The 24,905-nt window shown below is 43.9% G+C and overlaps 1 protein-coding gene across 3 annotated transcripts; it reads left to right on the top strand.

The window, feature by feature from the left end:
* The first annotated feature begins 1,721 nt into the window (after nucleotides 1–1,721).
* On the top strand, nucleotides 1,722–24,188 carry LOC311130883 (translation initiation factor IF-2, mitochondrial-like). Of its 3 annotated transcripts, XM_084163697.1 has the most exons (15): nucleotides 1,722–1,874; nucleotides 3,267–3,432; nucleotides 5,153–5,267; nucleotides 5,501–5,672; nucleotides 6,017–6,177; nucleotides 6,689–6,865; nucleotides 10,919–11,058; nucleotides 11,542–11,666; nucleotides 11,982–12,186; nucleotides 19,036–19,288; nucleotides 19,548–19,688; nucleotides 21,319–21,483; nucleotides 22,373–22,513; nucleotides 23,699–23,896; nucleotides 24,123–24,188. In XM_084163697.1, the coding sequence occupies exons 2-14, from the start codon at nucleotides 3,274–3,276 to the stop codon at nucleotides 23,866–23,868; spliced, it is 2,124 nt and encodes a 707-aa protein (XP_084019823.1). In that variant the 5' UTR covers nucleotides 1,722–1,874; nucleotides 3,267–3,273; the 3' UTR covers nucleotides 23,869–23,896; nucleotides 24,123–24,188. The 3 variants fall into 3 exon arrangements, with proteins under 3 accessions (XP_084019823.1, XP_084019821.1, XP_084019822.1); XM_084163695.1 differs by lacking the exon at nucleotides 24,123–24,188 and having other exon boundaries at nucleotides 23,699–24,059; XM_084163696.1 differs by lacking the exons at nucleotides 1,722–1,874; nucleotides 24,123–24,188 and adding an exon at nucleotides 2,115–2,133 and having other exon boundaries at nucleotides 23,699–24,059.
* Nucleotides 24,189–24,905: the final 717 nt, after the last annotated feature.

Here is a 24,905-nt window from a genome sequence, read left to right as displayed (position 1 = left end):
TGGGGGAAAAGGATAAAGAGTTGGAGAAGAAGATAGTCAGTGGAGAAGAAACACAACAGTCTTGAGAAAGAGATGCTGGAGAAGAAGAGGTATCCTTTTGGAAACAAGAGAGAAAGATGTGGAAAAGAAGGTGGAGAAAATATTTAAAATATTCTGACGTCAGAACAAATACAGGGCGTACATCCCTGACCTGAGAAAGAAAGAGGATGAGTAAAGTGTGGGATAGAGAAGAAATGAGTCCCATCATTCAACAGTAAATGCAATCAAAGGCAAACGTGTTGTTTACTGGTCCTTGGTGTTTTGTTGTCCCTGACGGTGGTATAACACTAGTGGATGTTGCAATGCACTGAGGGGGGTGCTATTACACAAATATTCTGATAACCATTCAACATACTGTACTTGTGCTAGCTATGGGTTTGTACCGTACTTGTGTTACCTATGGGGTTTCCTCTGCAATGCTTTTGTACATTTCTATGTAAAATGTGTATAGTCTTCAAATGGTTAAGGTTTTGTTTGGGGCTGAAATTTAGACTTTATTGCTGAATAAGTAAATAAGTAAAATATGCTGGGGATTACCAATCAATTTCCCAAATCTCAACATAGAGGCATCACTAAGGCCAACTGGAGGCCAAGAGCCTCTGATTATTGTCATGATTAGAGTTGCAAAATGCTGGTAGCTTTCCCAAAATTCTCAGGTTTTCCAAAAATCCTGGTTGGAGGATTTCCTGCTTATTTCCTCCTGATTCCTCTGGGAATCTTCCACATTTTGGGAAGGTCACTGTAATTTTATGACCCTACTCATGACAGATTACTCTGATGACGAAGTAGTGGATGTAGGCTAACAGCACCAGATTGCCCCTTTCAATGTCACTTACAGGTCTTTGTGCTGATAATTTTGACTTATGAGTCACTTGACTGACATTTACAATTGTAATTGTAAACATGGTAATTGCTTAATTAAAAAAAATCTGAAAATATGTCTATATATAAAATGTACAAACACTCAAATCCAACTCATAAAAATATACTTTTCTGACATGTTGCAGACTGTAGTTGTAATAACACAACTGAAAAAAAAAAGACGAATTGCAGACCCTTCCCATTGGAACACAACCATTGACCTGACACTACCGAGAAGAGCGATACCAAAGATTATCTATATATTTATATATTGACAAGATATTGGACTGTCTGCTCTAACAATGGGAATAAATGTCCGCAAAGGCAGAAGGCAGAAGGGAACCTTCTAGCCAATGAGAGGGCATATACGCATGTGAACAATAGGCACACCTTTTTCTCCAAGTTGCCGGGATGCCACTTATATCTGTACATTTGTAACAACCTGAACATTACGAAACTTCTATTCGATCAAATACGCCTCACATAGAAAATTAGCAATTACATTTTATATTGACCAAGTTCGACACTATACAAAAAATCCCCACTTGGTCTGCTTCTAGCGCGGAAAGATTTAGGGGCGGAGTCAGCCCACTTGCTTCGCTCATTCCGCTCGTCGATACCATAGAGAATTATAGAGGCCTCTAGTGTCCAAAATGCTATTTTAGCATGGGCGGCCACCTTGCTTCCGCCATTTTAAAGTAGTAAAAAAGTAGTCAACTGGGTGGGAATTCCTATGGGTTGTAGGCTCAATGGCGCTGCCCATGTTGTTAAAGACACTATAATAGCGCAGATATAACGGTGCGTCCTCTATTTATCTCTATGGTCAATACACTGTCGAAATGCTTGCTGGGATACCTGTCATGGCAGCGGCCTGTGAGGGGTTGAAATGGATGTTTGATATCGCTGAACGTATAATGCTTATAGCACTGAAAACTACATTCACAATGAGGTGAAACGGGGTTGCCTAAATCACAGTGAGTTCCTCGGATTTTTGGTGATATTGCTAGTAGGTAGCTAGCTACACAAGAGCATGGCATCTAGCTAGCTAACTCCCCCCAAATGACTCCAGTTAGGGTTAACTAATTTACCATGAAGTCGAGTGCAGTGAACTGTAGTGTATTGGATACTGTCGCCACAGAGTTTGACAATCACCTTTGCCGTCTCTGTTGGACACAGTAACTGCAGTGGAACAGCACAATTCTGTAAGGGCGAGGCCGAGGGGCGTCAATCAAGGTTTGATTTGCCAGATAACCCGGTCCAAGTTTCCCATTTCCATTTTCTTTGAAGTGGGTGCAACAACACAACCTGTGCTAAGGTCAACCACGTCTTGCGTTCCAGGTTGTCTTTTTTGCTGGTGTCTTCAGGCGTTCTGATAATCTCTGCAGCCTGACTGTAATAAAGACAACCTGGAACTCGATTTTATAATCCTAACTACATTTTTTGAGATGTTATTTATTTCTTGAAAACTAAATGAGCTAATGCTGAACCCAATCATGGTTACATTAAGACAATGGAGGCAGCGCGAGATATGGGTCGGGAAACATACCTCAATGCAGGGATGGGATATGCCACTATACTTCAAATTTGACCTTTATCCACACTGCTCCATCGAAGTTTGAAATACTGCACATTTTCCCGGAAAACTGCCCCTTTCGTCCTCATGTTAGCCAACAGTAGCCACTGCTGCCATTATGGAATGGCAGTGTCAGCCTGTATGCCCAGTTGATATTCATGTAATAATAAAGAATTCCCTTTGACAACAAGTTGGAGAAAACAAACATTATTTCCAATTATAAACTGGGTGGTTCGAGCCCTGAATGCTGAATGGCAAAACATGTATTTTTACTGCTCTAATTATGTTGGTAACCAGTTTATAATAGCAATAAGGCACCTCGGGGGTTTGTGTTATATGGCTAAGGGCTGTATCCCGGCACTCCGCGTTGCGTCGTGCTTATGAACAGCCCTTAGTCGTGGTATATTGGCCATATACCACACCCCCTCGGGCCTTATTGCTTAAATCACCCCATTATAAAATAACCAACTTCGTGTTTATTTTGATCTTATACGGAAAAAACAAAACATGCCAAAAAAAATGCTGTGTTTTTCAATGTACATGTAACCAGGTAAAAAGTCCCGACCTACGGTTCGCAATGCTCCCACGTAGGGAAATGGAGGCTGCGAGAAGAGCCCTGTGGCTTCAGGCTATTCGGTGTGGGAAATGTGGGGACCCTCATGCCCCTTTTCATGACATTGCTAGCAAACCGCATAGCAAACGGTGGTCGCAGAGCCCCGTAGTCAACATACTGTACAGCACGAATGCAGATGCCAATGTGAAATGAAAATAACAATTCTGTTTTTTTTTTTAGCACTGAGATGAATCGGGCGACGTCCCTGGTAAGGAGGGTGAGACTGATAACCCATACCGACCCTACACTTGTTGCCAATTACCTCCCTTTCCCCATATTTGCTTCAGCTTGCACTCCTGCACCTCCACTGACCTGCCACCATGCCAGATTCCTTGCTACTAAGCAGGTAAGACGCAGGGGCATGCTTTGAGTTTAAGATAAACGAAAAGTATTCAGAAAGTATTCAGACCCCTTGACTTTTTCCATATTTTGTTACGTTAAAGCCTTATTCTAAAATGGATTAAATAAATAAAAACATTTCATCAATGTACACACAATACCCCATAATGACAAAGTGAAAACAGGTTTTTAGAAATATTTGCAAATGTATTAAAGATAAAAAACAGATACCTTATTTACATAAGTATTCAGACCCTTTGCTATGAGACTCGAAATAGAGCTCAGGTGCATCCTGTTTCCATTGATCATCCTTGATGTTTCTACAACTTGATTGGAGTCCACCTATAGTAAATTAAATTGCTTGGACATGATTTGGAAAGGCACACACCTGTCTCTATACGGTCCCACAGTTGACAGTGCATGTCAGAGCAAAACCAAGCCATGAGGTCGAAGGAATTGTCCGTAGAGCTCCAAGACAGGATTGTGTTGAGACATAGATCTGGGGAAGGGTACCAAAAAATGTCTGCAGTATTGAAGGTCCCCAAGAACACAGTGGCCTGCATCATTCTTAAATGGAAGAAGTTTGGAACCACCAAGACTCTTCCTAGAGCTGGCCGCCCGGCCATACTGAGCAATCGTGGGAGAAGGGTCTTGGTCAGGGAGGTGACCAAGAACCCAATGGTCACTCTGACTGAGTTCCAGAGTTCCTCTGTGGAGATGGGAGAACCTTCCAGAAGGACAACCATCTCTGCAGCACTCAACCAATCAGGCCTTTATGGTAGAGTGGCCAGACGGAAGCCACTCCTCAGTAAAAGGCATATGGCAGCCCACTTGGAGTTTGCCAAAAGGCACATAAAGGACTCTCAAACCATGAGAAAAAAGATTCTCTGGTCTGATGAAACCAAGATTGAACTCTTTGGCCTGAATGCCAAGCGTCACATCTGGAGGAAACCTGGCACCATCCCTACGGTGAAGCATGGTGGTGGCAGCATCGTGCTGTGGGGATGTTTTTTAGCGGCAGGGAGACTAGTCCAGATCGATGGAAAGATGAACGGAGCAAAGTACAGAGATAACCTTGATGAAAACCTGCTCCAGAGCGCTCAGGACCTCAGACTGGGGCAAAGGTTCACCTTCCAACAGGACCACAACCCTAAGCACACAGCCAAGACAACGCAGGAGTGGCTTCGGGACAAGTCTCTGAATTTCCTTGAGTGGCCCAGCCAGAACCCAGACTTGAACCCAATCGAACATCTCTGGAGAGACCTGAAATTAGCTGTGCAGCGACGCTCCCCATCCAACCTGACAGAGCTCGAGAGGATCTGCAGAGAAGAATGGGAGAAACTCCACAAATACAGGTGTGCCAAGCTTGTAGCGTCATACACAAGAAGACTTGAGGCTGCCACAGGGTCTGAATACTTATGTAAATGTAATATTTAAGTTTAATTTTTAATACATTTGCAACATTTTCTAAAAACCTGTTTTTGCTTTGTCATTATGGGGAATTGTGTGTAGAATATAATCAATTTTAGAATAAGGCTGTAACATAACAAAATTTGGAAAAAGTCAAGGGGTCTGAATACTTTTCGAATGCACTGTAAATGCAAATTATAAAAAATGGAATAGGCCTTGACCTTAATTGAAAATAGAGATCATGTGGCCTGCGGTGGTTTAGTGGTCTTTGCTTTTAGATCGATTTAAGGTTTTCTTAATCGTGTCTTTTTTTCTAGGGTAAAGGCCCTGGTAAAGTTCAGAAAATCAAACCGAAGCAGGTGAAACAGGAAGTAGAAATAATGCAGAGGATGACGGTGTCTGCACTGGCTCAAGCCATGAACAAAGACTTTGGTAAGGCTGATTCATTTAATGTAGAATAATTCCATATTCTTTAAAGTCGTTATTTATTTTACTGAATTATGGTATGAAGTATTGAGTATGTTCCAAGATGATTCAACTTGTCCAATAAGAAATGCTTGTTTTCGTTTTCCATTCCAAAACGTTTCGCTACGGTGTGCACTAATGAATACAACCCAGGTCTGATGTGTAGTACTGATTTGAACAGCGTACCATTTATTCCATAGATCATGTTTTTGAGGCTCTGCTCAACACCTCAGTGGACCTGGATTCCATAGAGCCCCACTCTGTTCTGGAGGAGCAGTGGATCAAGGAGGTTGTGAAGAGGTCTGGGATGAAGTACAAGTGGGCCAAGCTGGTGGAGTCCAAAGAGCGTGTGAACAAAGACACTCAGAGAAGGTAGAGGACCTCTTCTCTTGTCTTGTCACCTGACTGTTAGACTTTGAAATTATACCTGTAAAAAAAAAAGTGTGGTTAATAAAGTATTTTGGTTGACAGAGGCCCCGACGCCATCTGCAAAATGTTGGACATTTCAAAACAAAACCCCTTTAAAATTGGTTTGTGGCCCTCTGTAGGCGTTAGGTATTGACATTCCCATTTAAGCTCAAACTCAAACCCAAGTTATACCACCTGAATATGAACTTTAAAAAATATATATATTTATAGTTTTTTATTTTCACATTAATGAACATACAAAGTAGAAACAGAAGTTGAATCTGAATGTAAATCAATGTTCGTTCTAGAGCTCCACCAGATCCGGCCGTCCTGGTGTCTCGTCCTCCAGTCGTCACCATTATGGGCCACGTAGATCACGGGAAGACCACTCTGCTGGACAGCCTTAGGAAGAGCCAGGTGGCTGCAGGGGAAGCAGGGGGCATCACCCAGCACATTGGGGCCTTCCTGGGTAGGGAAACACCTAGAAGTGTTGTTTTGTCATCCACGCAAATTTGCTTGAGGTTTGATTAAACGTTTTATGAAACTGCACATTTTAGTGAAACGTTTGGTGATCGTAAAACTAGCTGCTAGCAGTAGTGAATCTTACAGAATCTAGCTGAATGAATCATATTAATATTGTATGAAAACGTTGATTAACACCGGCAGCTCCCCTCAGACCTGTCCCCATATCCACTTTGCTTGAGGCTTGAAACCACCTGTCAATGCAGATCATTAAAGGCTGGACCTACATTATCAGCTTTATACCAGTGCTATGATCGAGAACAAAACCATTTGAACATTGTTAATGGGTATCTTCTCACGTCCTAAGTGTCCTGTTTCTATTTTACATCAAAGTTGTTTCTCAACCTGGTGCCATGATGCCCCATAGCAATACATATTTTGAAAACACCACATTTCTCAGTGAGGTTCGATTTAGCTTCACAGATTTCAGAAGGTTCCATCCTGATTTCTCTCTGCAGTTAAACTTCCTTCAGGAGAAAAGATCACGTTCTTGGACACCCCAGGGCACGCAGCCTTCTCCGCCATGAGGGCCCGTGGAGCTTTGGCCACAGACATTGTCATCCTGGTTGTTGCTGCAGATGACGGGGTCATGAAGCAGACGATTGAATCCATCCTACATGCCAAAAAAGCCCAAGGTACTGTCGTATTTCATGTTGGCATTTCTCTGCGGCTATAACACATTTTGGGCGACAACTTTGAGGGACATGCCCTCGCAGTGCACAATATGTTTTTATAGATTAATTAACCCTAGCTGTAACTTGATGGCATTCAATCCAAACTGCGGCTGGCGATAGCATCATGTACAACACATTTTCCCGCTGTTCACTTTAAATCTACAGTATCTCACAAAAGTGAGTACACCCCTCACATTTTTGTAAATATTTGAGTACAGTGATCCCTCGCCACTTCGCGGTTCACTTATCGCGGATTCGCTATTTCGCGGATTTTCATAATGCATTTTTTTTTTTTTGGTGCATTGTGCTCTGCATTCTGATTCGCTAAAAACTCACTCCCGCTTCTTGTATCAAAACATGCTACGAATTGTGCTATCATTTTGTCGTCTCGTGCAGTTATGTGTACGTACATAAAACAGCTTGGCAAATTTACATTAAGTTGGCCAAATTATCTTGTAATTTCGAACATCTCCTAAACCCATAATGTCGACGAAACGGCCTGGACCGACAAAAGCACCTGCGGATGGGCCCAAACGGCGGAAGATGCTACCTATCTCAGATAAAGTTAAACTTCTGGACATGCTAAGGGAAGGTAAAAGCTATGCAGCCGTTGCTCGCCATTACGGAATCAATGAATCTTCCGTTCGTTACATAAAGAAGGAGGAAAAAAACATAAGGACGACAGCAGCAGTCAATGAGGAGGAAGGACTAACGCTTGGTCGCTTAGCAACCATGGTGCGAATGGCCACTGAACTTAAGCGAGTAGCTGAGGAATGGGACCCTTTGATGAGCCGTTCATTACAGTTCTCCAACGTAATCGATGGTGGCATGTCGGTGTACAAGGATCTTTTTGCAAAGAAGAAAAAAGAGCGACAACAGCTGCCTGTCACTATGTTCTTCTCCCGAACAAACACACCTGCACCGCGGGCTTCAGAAGAAGAGAACACTGCAGAGCGCAGTCAGGATGCAGCGGCCCAGTCTGAAGAGCAGTGAAACGGCCTACACGTGAGTCACTGTATTTGTATACATGTAATAGTTGCTAATTGTAAAAAAAAAAAGTTTTCTATTTCGCGGATTTCACTTATCGCGGGTCATTTTCGGAACGTAACCCCCGCGATAAACGAGGGATTACTGTATATCTTTTCATGTGACAACACTGAAGAAATGACACTTTGCTACAATGTAAAGTAGTGAGTGTACAGCTTGTATAACAGTGTACATTTGCTGTCCCCTCAAAATAACTCAACACAGAGCCATAAATGTCTAAACCGCTGGCAACAAAAGTGAGTACATCCCTAAGTGAAAATGTCCAAATTGGGCCCAAAGTGTCAATATTTTGTGTGGCCACCATCATTTTCCAGCACTGCCTTAACCCTCTTGGGCATGGAGTTCACCAGAGCTTCACAGGTTGCCACTGGAGTCTTCTTCCACTCCTCCATGACGACATCACAGAGCTGGTGGATGTTAGAGACCTTGCACTCCTCCACCTTCCGTTTGAGGATGCCCCACAGATTCTCAATAGGGTTTAGGTCTGGAGACATGCTTGGCCAGTCCATCACCTTTACCCTCAGCTTCTTTAGCAAGGCAGTGGTCGTCTTGGATGTGTGTTTGGGGTCGTTATCATGTTGGAATACTGCCCTGCGGCCCAGTCTCCGAAGGGAGGGGATCATGCTCTGCTTTAGTATGTCACAGTACATGTTGGCATTCATGGTTCCCTCAATGAACTGTAGCTCCCCAGTGCCGGCAGCACTCATGCAGCCCCAGACCATGACACTCCCACCACCATGCTTGACTGTAGGCAAGACACACTTGTCTTTGTACTCCTCACCTGGTTGCCGCCACACACGCTTGACACCATCTGAACCAAATAAGTTTATCTTGGTCTCATCAGACCACAGGACATGGTTCCAGTAATCCATGTCCTTAGTCTGCTTGTCTTCAGCAAACTTTTTGCGGGCTTTCTTGTGCATCATCTTTTAGAAGAGGCTTCCTTCTGGGACGACAGCCATGCAGACCAATTTGATGTAGTGTGCGGCGTATGGTCTGAGCACTGACAGGCTGACCCCCCCACCCCTTCAACCTCTGCAGCAATGCTGGCAGCACTCATACGTCTATTTCCCAAAGACAACCTCTGGATATGACGCTGAGCATGTGCACTCGACTTCTTTGGTCGACCATGGCGAGGCCTGTTCTGAGTGGAATCTGTCCTGTTAAACCGCTGTATGGTCTTGGCCACCGTGCTGCAGCTCAGTTTCAGGGTCTTGGCAATCTTCTTATAGCCCAGGCCATCTTCATGTAGAGCAACAATTCTTTTTTTCAGATCCTCAGAGAGTTCTTTGCCATGAGGTGCCATGTTGAACTTCCAGTGACCAGTATGAGGGAGTGTGAGAGCGATGACACCAAATTTAACACACCTGCTCCCCATTCACACCTGAGACCTTGTAACACTAACAAGTCACATGACACCGGGGAGGGAAAATGGCTAATTGGGCCCAATTTGGACATTTTCACTTAGGGGTGTACTCACTTTTGTTGCCAGTGGTTTAGACATTAATGGCTGTGTGTTGAGTTATTTTGAGGGGACAGAAAATGTACACTGTTATACAAGCTGTACACTCACTACTTTACATTGTAGCAAAGTGTCATTTCTTCAGTGTTGTCACATGAAAAGATATACTCAAATATTTACAAAAATGTGAGGGGTGTACTCACTTTTATGAGATACCGTATATACACTGAACAAAAATATAACCGCAACATGTTAAGTTTGTCCCATGTTTCATGAGCTGAAATAAAAGATCCCAGAAATGTTCCATACGCACAAAAAACATGATTCTCTCAAATTTTGTACACAAATTTGTTTACATCCCTGTTACTGAGCATTTCTTCTTTGCCAAGATAATCCATCCACCTGACAGGTGTGGCATATCAAGAATCTGATTAAACAGCATGTTCATTACACAGGTGCACCTTGTGCTGGGGACAATAAAAGGCTACTCTAAAATGTGCCGTTTTGTCACACAACACAATGTCACAAATGTCTCAAGTTTTGAGGGAGTGTGCAATTGGCATGCTGACTGCAGGAATGTCCATCAGAGCTGTTACCAGATAATTGAATGTGCATTTCTCTACCATAAGCCGCCTCCAACATCGTTTTAGAGAATTTGGCAGTACATCCGACCGGCCTCACAAGCGCAGACCACGTGTATGGGGTCGTGTGGGCGAGCGGTTTGCTGATGTCAACGTTGTGAATAGTGTCCCATGGTGGCGGTGGGGTTATGGTATGGGCAGGCATAAGCTACGGACAATGAACACAATTGCATTTTATCTATGGCAATTTGAATGCACAGAGATACCGTGACGATATGCTGAGGCCCATTGTCGTCCCATTCATCCGAAGCTGAAAATGTCCCAATTCTTCCATGGCCTGCATACTCACCAGATATGTCACCCATTGAGCATGTTTGGGATGCTCTTGATCGACATGTTCGACAGCGTGTTCCAGTTCCCGCCAATATCCAGCAATTTCACACAGCCATTGAAGAGGAGTGGGACAATATTCCACACGCCACAATCAACAGTCTGATCAACTCTATGCGAAGGAGATGTTGCGCTGCATGAGGCAAATGGTGGTCACACCAGATACTGAATGGTTTTCTGATCCACACCCCTACCTTTTTTTAAAGGTATCTGTGACCAACAGCTGCATATCTTTATTTCCAGTCATGTAAAATCCATAGATTAGGGCCTAATGAATTCATTTTAATTGTCTGATTTCCTTATATGAACTGTAACTCGGTAAAATCTTTGAAATTGATGCATATTGCGTTTTTATATTTTTTGTTCAGTATAAATAATCACTGCCTTTTCATGGATAACGAGACGTTTCAAGAGATATAACATTGTTGATCTCAACAAGGCCCCCAATGAGCTCATTTAATGACAGTTCATTATTATTTGCCTTTTATGTACCTGAATAGGAAAATTGTTGGGGGGGTTTTGGTGTATCTGCAGTGCCAATCATTGTGGCAGTGAACAAGTGTGACAAGCATCAAGCTGACCCAGCACGTGTAAAGCAGGAACTACTATCCCATGATGTGGAATGCGAGGAGTATGGAGGAGAGGTTCAGGCTATCCACGTGTCTGCCCTGAAGGTGAGTTCCTCATCCATAGGAAGGAGGTTTACTTTTTAATATATTATGACGTCATCAATATGTCATTGAGTATATACAATTTTGACTCATTTCCATTGTTGTCCTCATTTATTACCAGGTGGGAAACAAAATGTCAGACATTTAGCAAGCCTAATATATGTATATATTTTGTTTGTTAATTGGATTCCTCCCCTTGTTTAAACTTGGTGGTTGGGATAGTCCCACAAACATGGTCCAGCCTTAATATAAGTACTACTGCCCACTTAAGTCGTTCCTGTAATATGCATATTATGCATTTGTCAATGTCTGTTTTTGTCCATCAATAGTTGTCTAAAGTTGGTAAATGAGGATAAAAACTGGCGGATAAAAACTCTCTGGCCCCGGCCTAATTCATCTATTTGTGCAAGTCGCTGTAGGCAAGTGCACGTCAGGGCAGCATGCCAAAGCCTTGAAATTAAACACAACAACAATATGATTCCATAGGGGGACAATCTGCTGGAGCTGGCAGAGGCCACGGTGACCCTGGCGGAGGTGATGGAGCTAAAGGGCGACCCGACAGGCCTAGTGGAAGGCACCATTATCGAGAGCCGTTCCGATAAGGGCAAGGGGTGGGTCTCCCCATGGCACAGCCACGGATGAGAGCACGATCTTAGAATTTGGTTGTAGGAATGTTGGCACCAAGCCTTCTAGCTTGATTTAATCGGGTTACAAAACTGCCAAGATTCACACAAAATCACTATCTAAAAGCATTATATTGTCAAATGTAAATAGTCCATTAGAATATGAGTGAAATTATTGGACTAACAGAAATGAAAAATAGCCTTGGTAAACATTTTTAAAATGTTTAAACTCTTTAAATGAATGTCAGTTCAATAAGATGCTGCTTACAAATTTGTTTTTATAAATGATGTCCTGTTTTGCAGGCCAGTTACGACAGCAATTGTCCAGCGAGGCACGTTAAAAAAGGGCTGCACTCTGGTGGCAGGGAAGACATGGGCCAAGGTGCGCTTCTTGTTTGACGAGAACAACTGCACAGTGAAGGAAGCTGGGCCGAGCACTGCTGTGGAGATAGTGGGGTGGAAGGAGCTCCCCTCTGCCGGTGAGGAGATCCTGGAAGTCGAGTCTGAGGTAATCTCTCGTGGACAGACATAAAATAAATGTAACATCTGTCCCAGGACTGTGAGGTGTGAGGAATAATGAGGAACAATTGTTCCGGTGTACCTCTCCCCCAGAACCTTATCCAGTAGCCAGCGTTTCGGCAAGATTTTGGTAATGGGTTGCCGAGATTAAGTCTGAGGTGACATATATTGCATTATTACAAGACTGCAGGAATTCTAAAGCCTGTATGTGATTCAGCCAACTTCGAGTTTGGTAGTCATACAACCCAGCCTCAAAGCAATATCTGGACGTTTTATTTATTTATGAGAGTGAGGAGTAGTAGAGTAGAAATAGGCCTTATCTGATTCATTAATTGCCTTCAGCCACGATCCAATATCATGCATTGTTGACATGTCACGTATGTAGCTAGCCAAATCAATCCTTGTGTTGACTACTCACACAGATTGTTTAATAACGCTAATGTCAGTTCTATATCGTGGAGCTCCGCCCCATAGGGGAGCTCTGCTCCTATTGGTTTACCCACTGCCCTAAGGCAGCATCAGCCTGAGACACAATTATGCACACACCTGCAGCCAATAGGAGTACAGGTGTCCCTATAAGAGGGGATGCCTCCCCTCAATCAGCCTCCCTTTATCTTCAGCGAATGGACTAGACTGAAGAGCCAAGAAGAGACGAAGACGAAGACTCAGGACGAGATACGCCGTCGATTTTCCAGCCATCGACGTCGTCCTAAATGAGCGCACCTGGAGATTTTCCACCCCCAAAAGCTCTTTTCAGAGCTCAATGCAGATGCTCCTCCATGGCGGCCGGTGACTCCCACGACTTATGTTTCGTGTGTTTAGGTTCCCAGCATGCCAAAGAGGGCGTCTGCAGTCCCCCTTTCTGTAAAGGAGAGGAAGCAGCGTTGGGCGTTCTTTAGGGAGGATATCCCCCTAGAGGACGTGCTGTCAATATTAGCCTCTGCTTCAGAGGCGTCATCTGACGGCGCAGACTCAGGGGACGATGGGGACTTTGAGGAAGAGGCTGACATTCCAATGGAACAGTCAGACCCCGTCCCTCATACTTTCAAGCCCCCCTTTCCTTTGGTTAGCGAGAGGGCTGGTAGTTCCTATGGCGATGACGACACGGGCTCTGAGAAATCAGCATCTCTGAGAGCGGATTTTCCGGGTCTCATAGAGAGAGCTGCTAGACGGTTGGAGATACCGCTGCCCCCTATTCCCTCCGCCCCGGAGGTTGATTTAATGGAGGGCGGCCCTTACTCCAGGCCAAGAAGAGCGGCAGAGCCATTGGCTCCTGCCATGCCTTCATTGGCCAAATACGTCGAGGGCTCATGGGAGGCACCTTTAGCGGCGCGTTCGCCGGCTAAAACGTATCTCCCATTCACTAGAGTGGAGGGAAGGTTCCAGGGCCAAAACAAGGGAATCCCCAGGTTAGAGAGCGCCATGGCGGCGTATCTCGTACCGGGTTCGAGTCCATGGCCCTCTTCCAGAAAAGCCATGTTGCCATCTCAGAAGGACCGCCTCACAGCACAGCTTTTAGAGAAGTCCTTCAATTTGGGAGCCCAAGCTGTAGCAGCAGCTAACAACATTGCCCTCTTGGCAGCCGCTCTGTCCCGTTTAACCACGGGTAAGACAGAGCTGGAGCCAGAGGAGGTGGAGGAGGCGTCCAGGATTTCTGGCGCCATCCTACACCTAACACAGGCATCGGCTGTCTGCTCGGGGAGGTCCATGGCCACCTCGGTGGTCGCGGAGCGACACCTCTGGTTGTCTTTGACGACCATGAAGGAAGCAGACAGGACGTCCCTCTTGAACGCCCCCCTCTCTGACGACTGACTTTTCGTCAAGGAGGCGACGGAGAGGTTTTCAAGACTGAACGAGGAGAAAAAGCAGTTGGCCAGACACCTGCCATTGGCAAGGAGGTTAGGCCCTGCGCCGTCACAAGGACCATCGACTTCCGCCCACCAGAGTAGACAAGGGTCTACGGCGAGGCGGCGTATCCGGCGCCAGTCGGCGGCCACAGGAGGCAGGAGAGCGGGCCCAGCCCCCCCCAGCAGCCACGGTGGCCCCGTTGCAGCCGGCAAGGGAGGTGGTGAAGACGCCGACCTGGGCCCCCAAGGGAGGCCACAAGAGGAGGCGCACATGACGGACGCGGGGGAGCGGATGGAGGTCACGTCATCACTGAACGTGACCACTGTTCCCCCCCACCCTTCGGTTGAAGGGATGGGTGATGATGTTTATGCTGTTGTTGATGTGTTTAATAAAGAGTTGGCTCCACCTGACTTTGTCAAAAAAGAGTGCTTTTCCATAATACGTCCGAGAGCGTTCAAATCTCACCCTCTCTCACCTACCACTCTAAACACCGTTCAGCCCACCAGGGGTGCGTTGCTGAACAGGCAGTTAGAGTAGGTACACATAACACTTCAATAAGAAGTGCGTCACAGAGCAGACAGCAGTCTCCGTCAGATTCTGACATGATGACGCAGTCGCTATTTGGGGATGGCGCACTATCACAGACTAAGGTCTCTGTTAGTGCGATTCAGACCCATGCTGCGTTCACGGAGGGCCCGATTACCACGGTCACGAAGGTGCCCAGTGTATCGGCGCCCCCACTTCTCTCTGAACGCGCCAATACTCACCACACTGAGTGTAGTTCAGCCCACCAGATGTGCAGAGCTGAACGCACACAGGAGGTGAAAGGAGAAAAGATACCGAGACGCCGTCTTGGTATATCTCAAAGAGACCTCACATTACAGACTCCAAGGAGTATTGTAGTGAGTGCCTCTCATAGCAGGCTACAGCCTCAGTCAGGTGACATGAGGACACAGCCACTGTTTGGGGATGGCGCACTATCGCAGACTAGGGTCTCGGTTAGTGCGATTCAGACCCACGCTGCGTTCACGGAGGGCCAGATTACGAAGGTTAGGGGAATAACTGACATATCTGAGCCCCCACTTCTCACAGAACGCGCTAATACTCACACTGAGCGTGATTCAACCCACCAGAGGTGCAGAGTTGAACACACACAGAAAGTGAAGGCTAAGAAGGTATCAAGGCGCCGCCTTGGGTTACCTCATAGAGACCTCATATTACAGACTCCTAGGAGTGTTGTAGTGAGTGGCTCTAATAGCGAATTGCAGGCATCTACGATGACGCAATCGCTTACTGGGGATGGTGCCCTGTCGCAGGCTGTGGCCTCAGTCAGTGCAATTCAGACCCGTGTTGCGTTCACGGAGGGCAGGAATTCGACGGTTACGAGATTAACTGACGTTTCTGCCCCCCCTTTGGGTTCAGAACGCACCAATGTTTCCTCTCCCTTTCATGGGAGGCCCGCCTTGGGCTGTTCCACCTCCTCAGTGTCGAGGAACAGCGGCGGCAAGGGCCATAGAGGAATACAGGTCCTTCCTACTGAATGTACCACAGCTTCGCGCTCGGCCGCTTTCTCTGCATTGCTGGCAGTGGCAGCGAAGCTGCACCCTCTCACGCTGGCTAGAACAGACGTTGCAGAAGGGTTATGCTCTCCAATTCCATCGGACCCCACCCCCATTCAGGGGAGTGGTGGAGACGGTGATGAAAACGCCCGAAAAGGTGGCCGCTCTGGTTTCAGAGATTACGGAACTTTTGGCGAAGGAGGCGGTCACAGTGGTTCCCCAGGAGCAAAGGAACAAGGGGCTATATTCGCCCTACTTCCTAGTGCCCAAAAAGACGGGGGGGAATGAGGCCGATATTGGATTTACGCATTCTCAACGAGAGCGTAACCAAGCGGCCCTTTCGAATGCTAACGACAAAACGTCTACTGGAATGTGTCCAGAAGGGAGACTTTTGTACGAGCATAGACCTAAAGGACGCGTACTTTCATGTGCCGGTACAGCCGCGTCACAGGAAGTTTCTGCGATTCGCCTTTCAAGGGGTGGCGTACGAATACACGAGGATGCCATTTGGGTACGCCCTGGCACCTAGCACGTTTTCCAAGTGTGTGGAGGCGGCATTGGAACCGTTGCGTCGTCAGGGAATACGGCTATTAGCCTACCTAGACGACCTACTGGTTCTCGCCCCGTCAGCAGAGCTGGCGATCACTCACACAACACAGACTGTGATTCATCTCACACGTCTGGGGTTCGCTGTGAATTGGAAAAAGAGCGCCCCCTGGCCCAGTCATCAGATTGTCTACCTGGGGATACAGCTAGACACTGTAATGATGAGGGCTCGAATTTCGGACCCCCGAAGGGTAGCCTTGTTGCTAGCCCTGAGGAAGTGTCGTCCGAATCACACGGTGACGGCGCTGTCGATCATGTCACTCTTGGGTCTCATGTCGTCAGCCCACTCTGTGGTTCCGCTGGGACTCCTGCACATGCGCAGGATGCAGCGATGGTTCGCCCAACTAAGACTAGACCCAGTGCGTCAATGTCATCGGTTGGTGGTGGTTCCCCTCTCGCTCAGTGCAGATCTGAACTATTGGAGAAACCCGTGCGTTCTCACGCACGGAGTCCCGATAGGCAAAGTGTCCTCCTACATCCCAGTGTTCACAGATGCGTCTCTGACGGGATGGGGAGGGACATGTCAGACCCAAGCGATAGGAGGTGTGTGGCCTCCTTCGAGTCGCCACATCAACCTCTTAGAGTTGGAAACGGTTCGACTGGTTCTGACCCACTTCGCCTCTACTCTGCGGGGTCGCGATGTGCTGGTCTGGTCAGACAACCGGACCACAGTAGCCCACATAAATCGCCAGGGAGGAGTCAATAAACGGTTTCATCAGTTTCACGTGTCGTTATTAACATACTTCGCTGTCACAACAACAAGTGATTTGCATGATACTTATTCTGCCACTGTGTTACCCGACCTGCTAACACTGACAGTAAAGCTGTCACGGTTATACTTACGTCACTGTTTGTTTACCCCTAGCTTTTTCGCCGGTAAACTGACGTTAGCTGGCTGGCTAGGGAGATAAATTAATCTCAATCTAATTCGCTAGTTTAAGATATGTCGCGTAACTACTTTGTCTTTTTGCCTTAGTCAGTGCATTCAACTAAGTTTAGTTTATCACTGTGTAATGTTGATGTTTCTTCTGCACACAGTAGCATGACTAGCCATCATACTCTGATACATCATTGTCTTTCCTTACTGATTACTGGTAATGGCCAAATTTAGACTTCATTAATTGATTTACAAGTTTTGCATGCATATCTCGGCCCATAGTCACTGTTGGGCTCTGAGTTACGCTACCAGTCAAAAGTTTGGACACACCTACACATTCAAAGGTTTTTCTTTATTTTTACTATTTTTTACATTGTAGAATAATAGTGAAGACATCACAACTATGGAATAACACATATGGAATCATGTAGTCATAAAAAAGTGTTAAACAAATCAAAATATATTTTATATTTGAGATTCTTCAAATAGCCACCCTTTGCCTTGATGACAGCATTCTCTCAACCAGCTTCATGAGGTAGTCACCTGGAATGCATTTCAATTAACAGGTGTGCCTTCTTAAAAGTTAATTTGTGGAATTTCTTTCCTTCTTAATGCGTTTGAGCCAATCAGTTGTGTTGTGACAAGGTAGGGTGCGTATACAGAAGATAGCCCTATTTGGTAAAAGACCATGTCCATATTATGGCAAGAACAGCTAAAATAAGCAAAGAGAAACGACAGTCCATCATTACTTTAAGACATGAAGGTCAGTCAATACGGAACATTTCAAGAACTTTTAAAGTTTCTTCAAGTACAATCACAAAAACCATCAAGCGCTATGATGAAACTGGCTCTCATGAGGACCGCCACAGGAATGGAAGACCCATAGTTACCTATGCTGCAGAGGATAAGTTCATTAGAGTTACCAGCCTCAGAAATTGCAGCCCAAATAAACACTTCATAGAGTTCAAGTAACAGACACATCTCAACATCAACTGTTCAGAGGAGACTGTGTGAATCAGGCCTTCATGGTCGAATTGCTGCAAAGAAAACACTACTAAAGGACTCCAATAATAAGAAGAGACTTGCTTGGGCCAAGAAACACAAGCAATGGACATTAGACCGGTGGAATTTGTCCTTTGGTCTGGAGTCCAAATTTGAGATTTTTGGTTCCAACCGCCGTGGCTTTGTGAGACGCGGTGTGGGTGAACGGATGATCTCCGCATGTGTATTTCCCACCATAAAGCATGGAGGAGTTGTTATGGTGTGGGGGTGCTTTGCTGGTGACACTGTCTGTGATTTATTTAGAATTCAAGGCACACTTAACCAGCATGGCTACCACAGCATTCTGCAGCGATACGTCATCCCTTCTGGTTTGGGCTTAGTGGGACTATCATTTGTTTTTCAACAGGACAATGACCCAACATACCTCCAGGCTGTGTAAGGGCTATTTTACCAAGAAGGAGAGTGATGGAGTGCTGCATCAGATGACCTGGCTTCCACAATCCCCCGACCTCAACCCAATTTGAGATGGTTTGGGATGAGTTGGACCGCAGAGTGAAGGAAAAGCAGCCAACAAGTGCTCAGCATATGTGGGAACTCCTTCAAGACTGTTGGAAAAGCATTCCAGGTGAAGCTGGTTGAGAGAATGCCAAGAGTGTGCAAAGCAAAGGGTGGCTGTTTGAAGAATCTCAAATATATAATATATTTTGATTTGTTTAACACTTTTTTGGTTAATACATGATTCCATATGTGTTATTTCATAGTGTTGATGTCTTCACTATTATTCTACAATGTGGAAAATAGTAAAAAATAAAGAAAAACCCTGGAATGAGTAGGTGTGTCCAAACTTTTGACTGGTACTGTACATTTTTGTCTTGTCTGTTTACTTGTTTCTGTTGTGTAACACCATATTACCCCATTCTTTATATCTTTATCCACTCAAATATAGAAAAGAGCAAGGGAGGTGGTGGACTGGCGGTGCTACCAGGAGGAACAGGACAAACTGAAGGAGGACATGCAAGCCATTGAGGTAAAGCAACGGGAGCACCAAGAGAGCTACAAGAAGGAGCGAGAGCCCTTGGCCCACCTCAGCTGGAGGCAAAGGAAGTCTGCTCTGTATAAGGCCAACAAAAAGCTCATGGCCATGCGGCCCAGCGAGAAGTTGGAGTCCCAAGAGCTCTCCCTACCACTCATTGTCAAAGGTGGAGTACCACAGACTAATAGATAAATGAATAGGGAAATGAATTAATACATCTGAATAACTCAATGACATGGCTAGACAATTCAATTACAGAATAGTTCGATCTTGAAATAAATACTCCTAATTAAATTCATATTTCAATATTTATGTTCAATAAATCATGAAATAACTCAATTTATCTCAAAAATAGCAAAATAATGCCATGAATAATATAATAAAGTATATGCCATTTCATGCCGACTTGTCTGTTGTCATTGCAGGTGATGTGGATGGCTCTGTCGAGGCCATCCTGAACATCTTGGAGAGCTACGATGCGCATGACCAGTGCCAGATGGAGGTGGTCCACTTTGGCATCGGAGATGTCTCCGAGAACGATCTCAACCTGGCCGAGACCTTCTCAGGTGCATCCTCTACACATCACACCATGTCACTGAAAAGGGAGATGTTTGGTCTCAATAGAGGAATACAATGCCAGCATCAATGCTATAGTAGTATGCCCCATGAGTACATTCTAACTAAGCATTATTGTCATCAACTTTTTCCAATACTCAAAACTTAAAACACATCTGGTTTACTTTCACTTCAGCGAACTTTCTTTGTAATGATTTTAACCCTTTACACTTGTGGGAATTAACCTATATGGATAGGGCTAAATTGAAGTGTTTCTTATAGAATACATATGAATGGTATAATGATGGTAGCAATTGAAAGGGAACAGTTTGGCGATTATGGGGAAATTATTAGACCAAAGTTGAGGACATAACAGTTCACCTGACTAAAGACTAAATCCAAACATTACACTGTTGATTGTATGTGTATTTTACATTTGCTGTATTTTTCACAGCATTTGCCAATAACGAAAGCAGAAAATACTCAGGATACATTCAGTAACATAATAAGAATATTCATTGAAATTGTGGAGTAGGTGCAACATAAGACAATAAAATGACAAAGGTTAGAGTGAGAGGTCTAACTGGTGTTTCCAAGTGGCCACACACTTCTCCAAAGTGTGCAGAGTTCCTAAGTAATTTCAATGCACTTTCATGAGTATTCAGCTAGAAGGTGCTTTTTTGAGCTCTTCTAGCTGTGCCGTTGAAGAACTAGAGCAAGCATACTTTTTGTTTTGTTTGGAACACAACCCTGCAGTCACACAATTTACTGTTTACACAATCCAAAAACGTACCATTTTTTAAATCACCGAAAGCAAACCTGACTAGCTAAGTTATAAAATACGATCTTACAGTATTATGCTTTCACAAGGCAATTCAGAGAAACAGATCCTAATTTTGGTGCGCATAGATAGGAGTCATACGTGCATTCAGGTGTGTGTTCCGCAGCAAATTTTCTTCACAATAGACAAACCGGCTCATTCTGTTCAGAACAACCCAGGGTATGACGCCATGTAAACTTGTAACTGTACATCAAACATAGTGATCGTACATATATATGATATGGAAATGTGAAGTGCGCATTCGGACTCACGGATGTTTGGCTTACTTGTATGACATCAGTGGTAATATTTGTTTTCCAAAAGTTGCCCAATTAGCGGGAGGGATGGGGCAACTTCTTGTCAGGTGCAGTGCTCATGTTCAGAATGGCTGTCAGTCAAAACCAATACAGCTGTGAAGCGGAGCCTGAGCTCTGACATCATTTTATAATATTTTACTGGACAGCCACTGCGTTCCAATTTAGGCGCTTATCAGTGCCCAAATGTGCCATTTTCAACCCGTCTACGGGTACAAGTGTAAAGGGCTATGTTTTAACCAGTTAAATATAATCTAAATACTATTTCCCTCAAGTTTCCTCACGTTGTTCCATTGTTTAATGTCCCTTCAAGCACGTGCTCTTGTGTCCCCTTGATCTGTCTGCTTTACTGTTATTCTACTGTTTTATAATATCCCCAATATATACACTTTTGAAAATGAAAATAAGTCTTACTATTATTATTATTAGTAAACCTTTTTTTATTTTAAGTTTACAAATGTTTTGTTTATTGTTATAGTAACACTTGCTATTTCTTCCAATGACCAGGCACCATATACGGCTTCAATGTGGGTGTCAATAAGTCCATTCAGCAGATGGCCACTAAGAAAGGCATTATACTAAAGATGCACAAAGTTATCTACAAACTCATCGATGACCTAAAGGACGAGCTGAGCAGTAAACTCCCTCCTTCTGTAAAGGAGAATGTGATCGGTGTGTGTGGTATTTTCATTTAATTCATTTAATAAATCAGGATAGTCCACTCGGTAACAATTGCCTGTGTTTTCTTGGGAGTCCTGGGATACATCGAAACAATAAACGTACACACGACATAGTAATTGTCAAAAATGACATACAGTAGTGGTCAAATATATTGGCACTTTTGCAATGGAGCAGAATGTTCTGTTTTCTCTTTCAAAACTTGTTAAATGGCTATTTTTACCGTGTAGGCACCTGCGACTTACACAGGTGAGGTAAATTATACAGTTAACAAGAATCACTTGCCTCCAACCAGATTAATTTAATTCTGAATAATTCAGTTCAGGCCATTTTTTTTTTGTTCTTTGAATTGAAAAATCTAATTTTCTGTTATTTTTGGGATCCTGTGCAGTTGTAAACCGAACAAAGTTTTTCCCATTTCAACTTATTTTAGAAGAAATAGTGAATCATGCAAGGATGTCTATTTGACCGCAATCAGTTGGAAAATTCATACCTGTATATCGGTGGTGTTAGTTGCTTTGTTTGCTGGTTTACATGCTGTTTAAAAACAAACTGGATAACTTATTTTCACAAAAACTGGGAATAGACTGTGCAAGAAACCCTAATGTATTGTTTGCATCTCACACCGTTTGGGTTACTGTTTTGAATCCCAGTGCTGACGGGAGGAAAGAAAATCTGGTGGTAGTGATCTCGGGTGCCTTCCTTGAGCAAGGAACTTAACCCCCTAAACTGCTCATTGGGCACTGAATTGTGGCTGTCCTCTGCTCCAGCCTCTCCAACCTAATGTGTGTTTGTGTATTTTGGAGGGTTTAGGTACAGCAGAAGACCAATTTCCGTCCCGTAGGGATTAATAAAGTATTCTACTCTTTACTTCTCTTTCCAGGAGAGGCGTCTGTCCTGGCCATGTTTGACGTGACTGTGGGGAAGAAGAAGGTGTCCGTCGCCGGCTGTAGAGTTCAGAAGGGTCAGCTAGATAGAAAGATGAAGTTCCGACTGGTCCGAGGCCGAGACGTCATCTGGGAGGGTAAGCAAGATGGTGTGAAGACCTACTACCATGCCAAATAGCTAAAGGGCCTGTCACTCATCAGGGATTCTTACTGAGGTTCAAGATTTAGCTGATACTTTTGAATACATAAAAAAAGAAAAGATGCCAACACCTCCGGTTCCATGGTTGCCATGGCGCTGTAGCGTAGGCAGAGAGCTCTGTAAATATTGTACATATTTGTATTATTTTGAAGTGTTTTTTTGTTGCATTTTGTTGTCTTTTGGTTTTTTTTGGCTGTTCTAGGGTTTGATCACTATATCCTGTGGACTCTCAGACTTGCAGGATCGTGATGAAAAGTCAATATTTTGGCTCGTTAGGTGTAATACTTCCAAACAGATGAAACAAAAAGCCACAAGTCGATCTTTTGGCTTGTTAGGTGTAGTACTTCCAAACAGATGAAACAAAAAGCCACATTATTGGAATCCAAACAGCTGTTTGGATTCCAATAATGTGGTTTTTTGTTTAATCTGTTTGTAAGTATTACACCAAGGATTGCATGCTGTGTCCAGAGGTAGCTGAGGAAGTTCAGGAACTGTACAGGGACTTTGTCTCATTTCTATTTTTTGTCTGTTTTTACTTTTTATGCGCTTTGAGATTCTTTGAAAAGCACTATACAAGTTCCAAAATGTATTAATTATTATTAGATCTGTAACCCAAGTATGCCTAGCAGGCTAGGTCTACTGTGTAGCCTATGTTATGTTTGTAAATTTTTTGAGCCATTTATTTAAGAGGACAACGATGGTAATACGTTTTCCAAAATTGTTTGTGTGGTTGTATTGTGTTTTAAATTATCAAATACATCTAACTATCAAACCTTTTCATTTATGAAATAGGATTTTACCTAAATGAGCACCTCATTCCATAGAAGCCTTTTAGGCGCATCAGCATATCTAAACTGTACTTTCAAATACATATTTTTTTTAAGTATGTGAAATGCTATATTTACAATCAATACCGCATACTGGTAATTGGTCAAACCGGTCGCTTAGTGTATACAGATAATGTCATGTGATAAACCTGTGGCTTATTTTGTATGTACTCTGACGACGGGTCACCCTTATTCTTGAGTCGGTCACAAATACCTTTGGTGAAAATTGGTATCTTATTCTTGATTCAGTGAAAAATGTGTTTGTATGGTGAAGTGGTGTCTTGTATTTCCTGCAGGCTCATTGACAGCACTGAAGCACCACAAAGATGATGTCCAGATGGTGAAGACAGGGATGGAGTGTGGCCTCTCTGTGGATCAGGACATAGAGTTCAGACCGGGAGATGAAATGGTGTGCTACGAAGACACTGAGACTCGGCAAACAATTTCCTGGGATCCAGGATTTTAGGACATGTTATGGATATTGGCCTCATCAGGTGAAAAATCCATGATCTGAATTTAAAGAGTATTATTTATACTAGAGCCGGTTGAGCATTCCAAGACTTTGTATTTACATGTAAAATTGTGAATGACATGACTAATTGAATTTGAGGTATTGTACTGCTCTACTGGATGTAATAAAATTGTTTCCAGGATGATTAATTTTTTTGTTCAAGTCATAAAGCCGCTGCAGGAATAGATATGTGTTCTACAATTTTACAGATTTGTGATGGTACTCAGCTCCGTGATGGTACTCAGCTCCGGTGAGCTCCTGCCCAAGTTAAGCACTGCATATAGAGCACATCATTTTATATTCCAAGAGACAAGTGTAATGCTGTATTACAATCAATTTTGTATTAATAATTATGTGCATATCATTTTCAAGCTAATAAATATGCTCTTACGTTGAACAGTTATGCACACACTACCTGGAGTAGGGCCCCACTCCAATCCCATCTCTCACTCATCTGTGCATTGCCCTGATGCCTTTAGTTCCTGGCCAGTTTTTTAGCTCCTAAAAGCAATACACAACTGTGGAGTCAACATGGGCCAGCATCCCTGTGGAACGCTTTAGACATCTTGTAGAGTCCATGCCCTGACAAATTAAGGCTGTTCTGAGGGCAAAAGGGGGTACGATTCAATATTAGGAAGGTGTTCCTAATTTTTGGTATACTCAGTGTATGTACACGTTTTAAATGAGAAATGTTTCTGATTTGTGTACTGCACTTATGACCTGTACACAAGATTATGTTAGGAATCCAATATGCCCACTATATACACTCAACCTTTGTCTGGTTACATAAAAAGGCAGCAGAATACTTGGCATGGCAACACAAAGTATTCCAAGTCACAAGCCACTTTGATTTGATTTATTAGGATCCCCATTAGCCAACGCCTTTTTTATATATTTTTTTTATTTATTTAACCTTTATTTAACTAGGCAAGTCAGTTAAGAACAAATTCTTATTTACAATGATGGCCTACCAAAAGGCAAAAGACCTCCTG

The sequence above is a fragment of the Coregonus lavaretus genome (assembly GCF_964263955.1).
Source record: "Coregonus lavaretus genome assembly, chromosome: 6".
NCBI lineage: Eukaryota > Metazoa > Chordata > Actinopteri > Salmoniformes > Salmonidae > Coregonus > Coregonus lavaretus.
The sequence above is the reverse complement of the archived record's forward strand: the minus strand, read 5'-3'. Positions and strand labels throughout refer to the sequence as shown.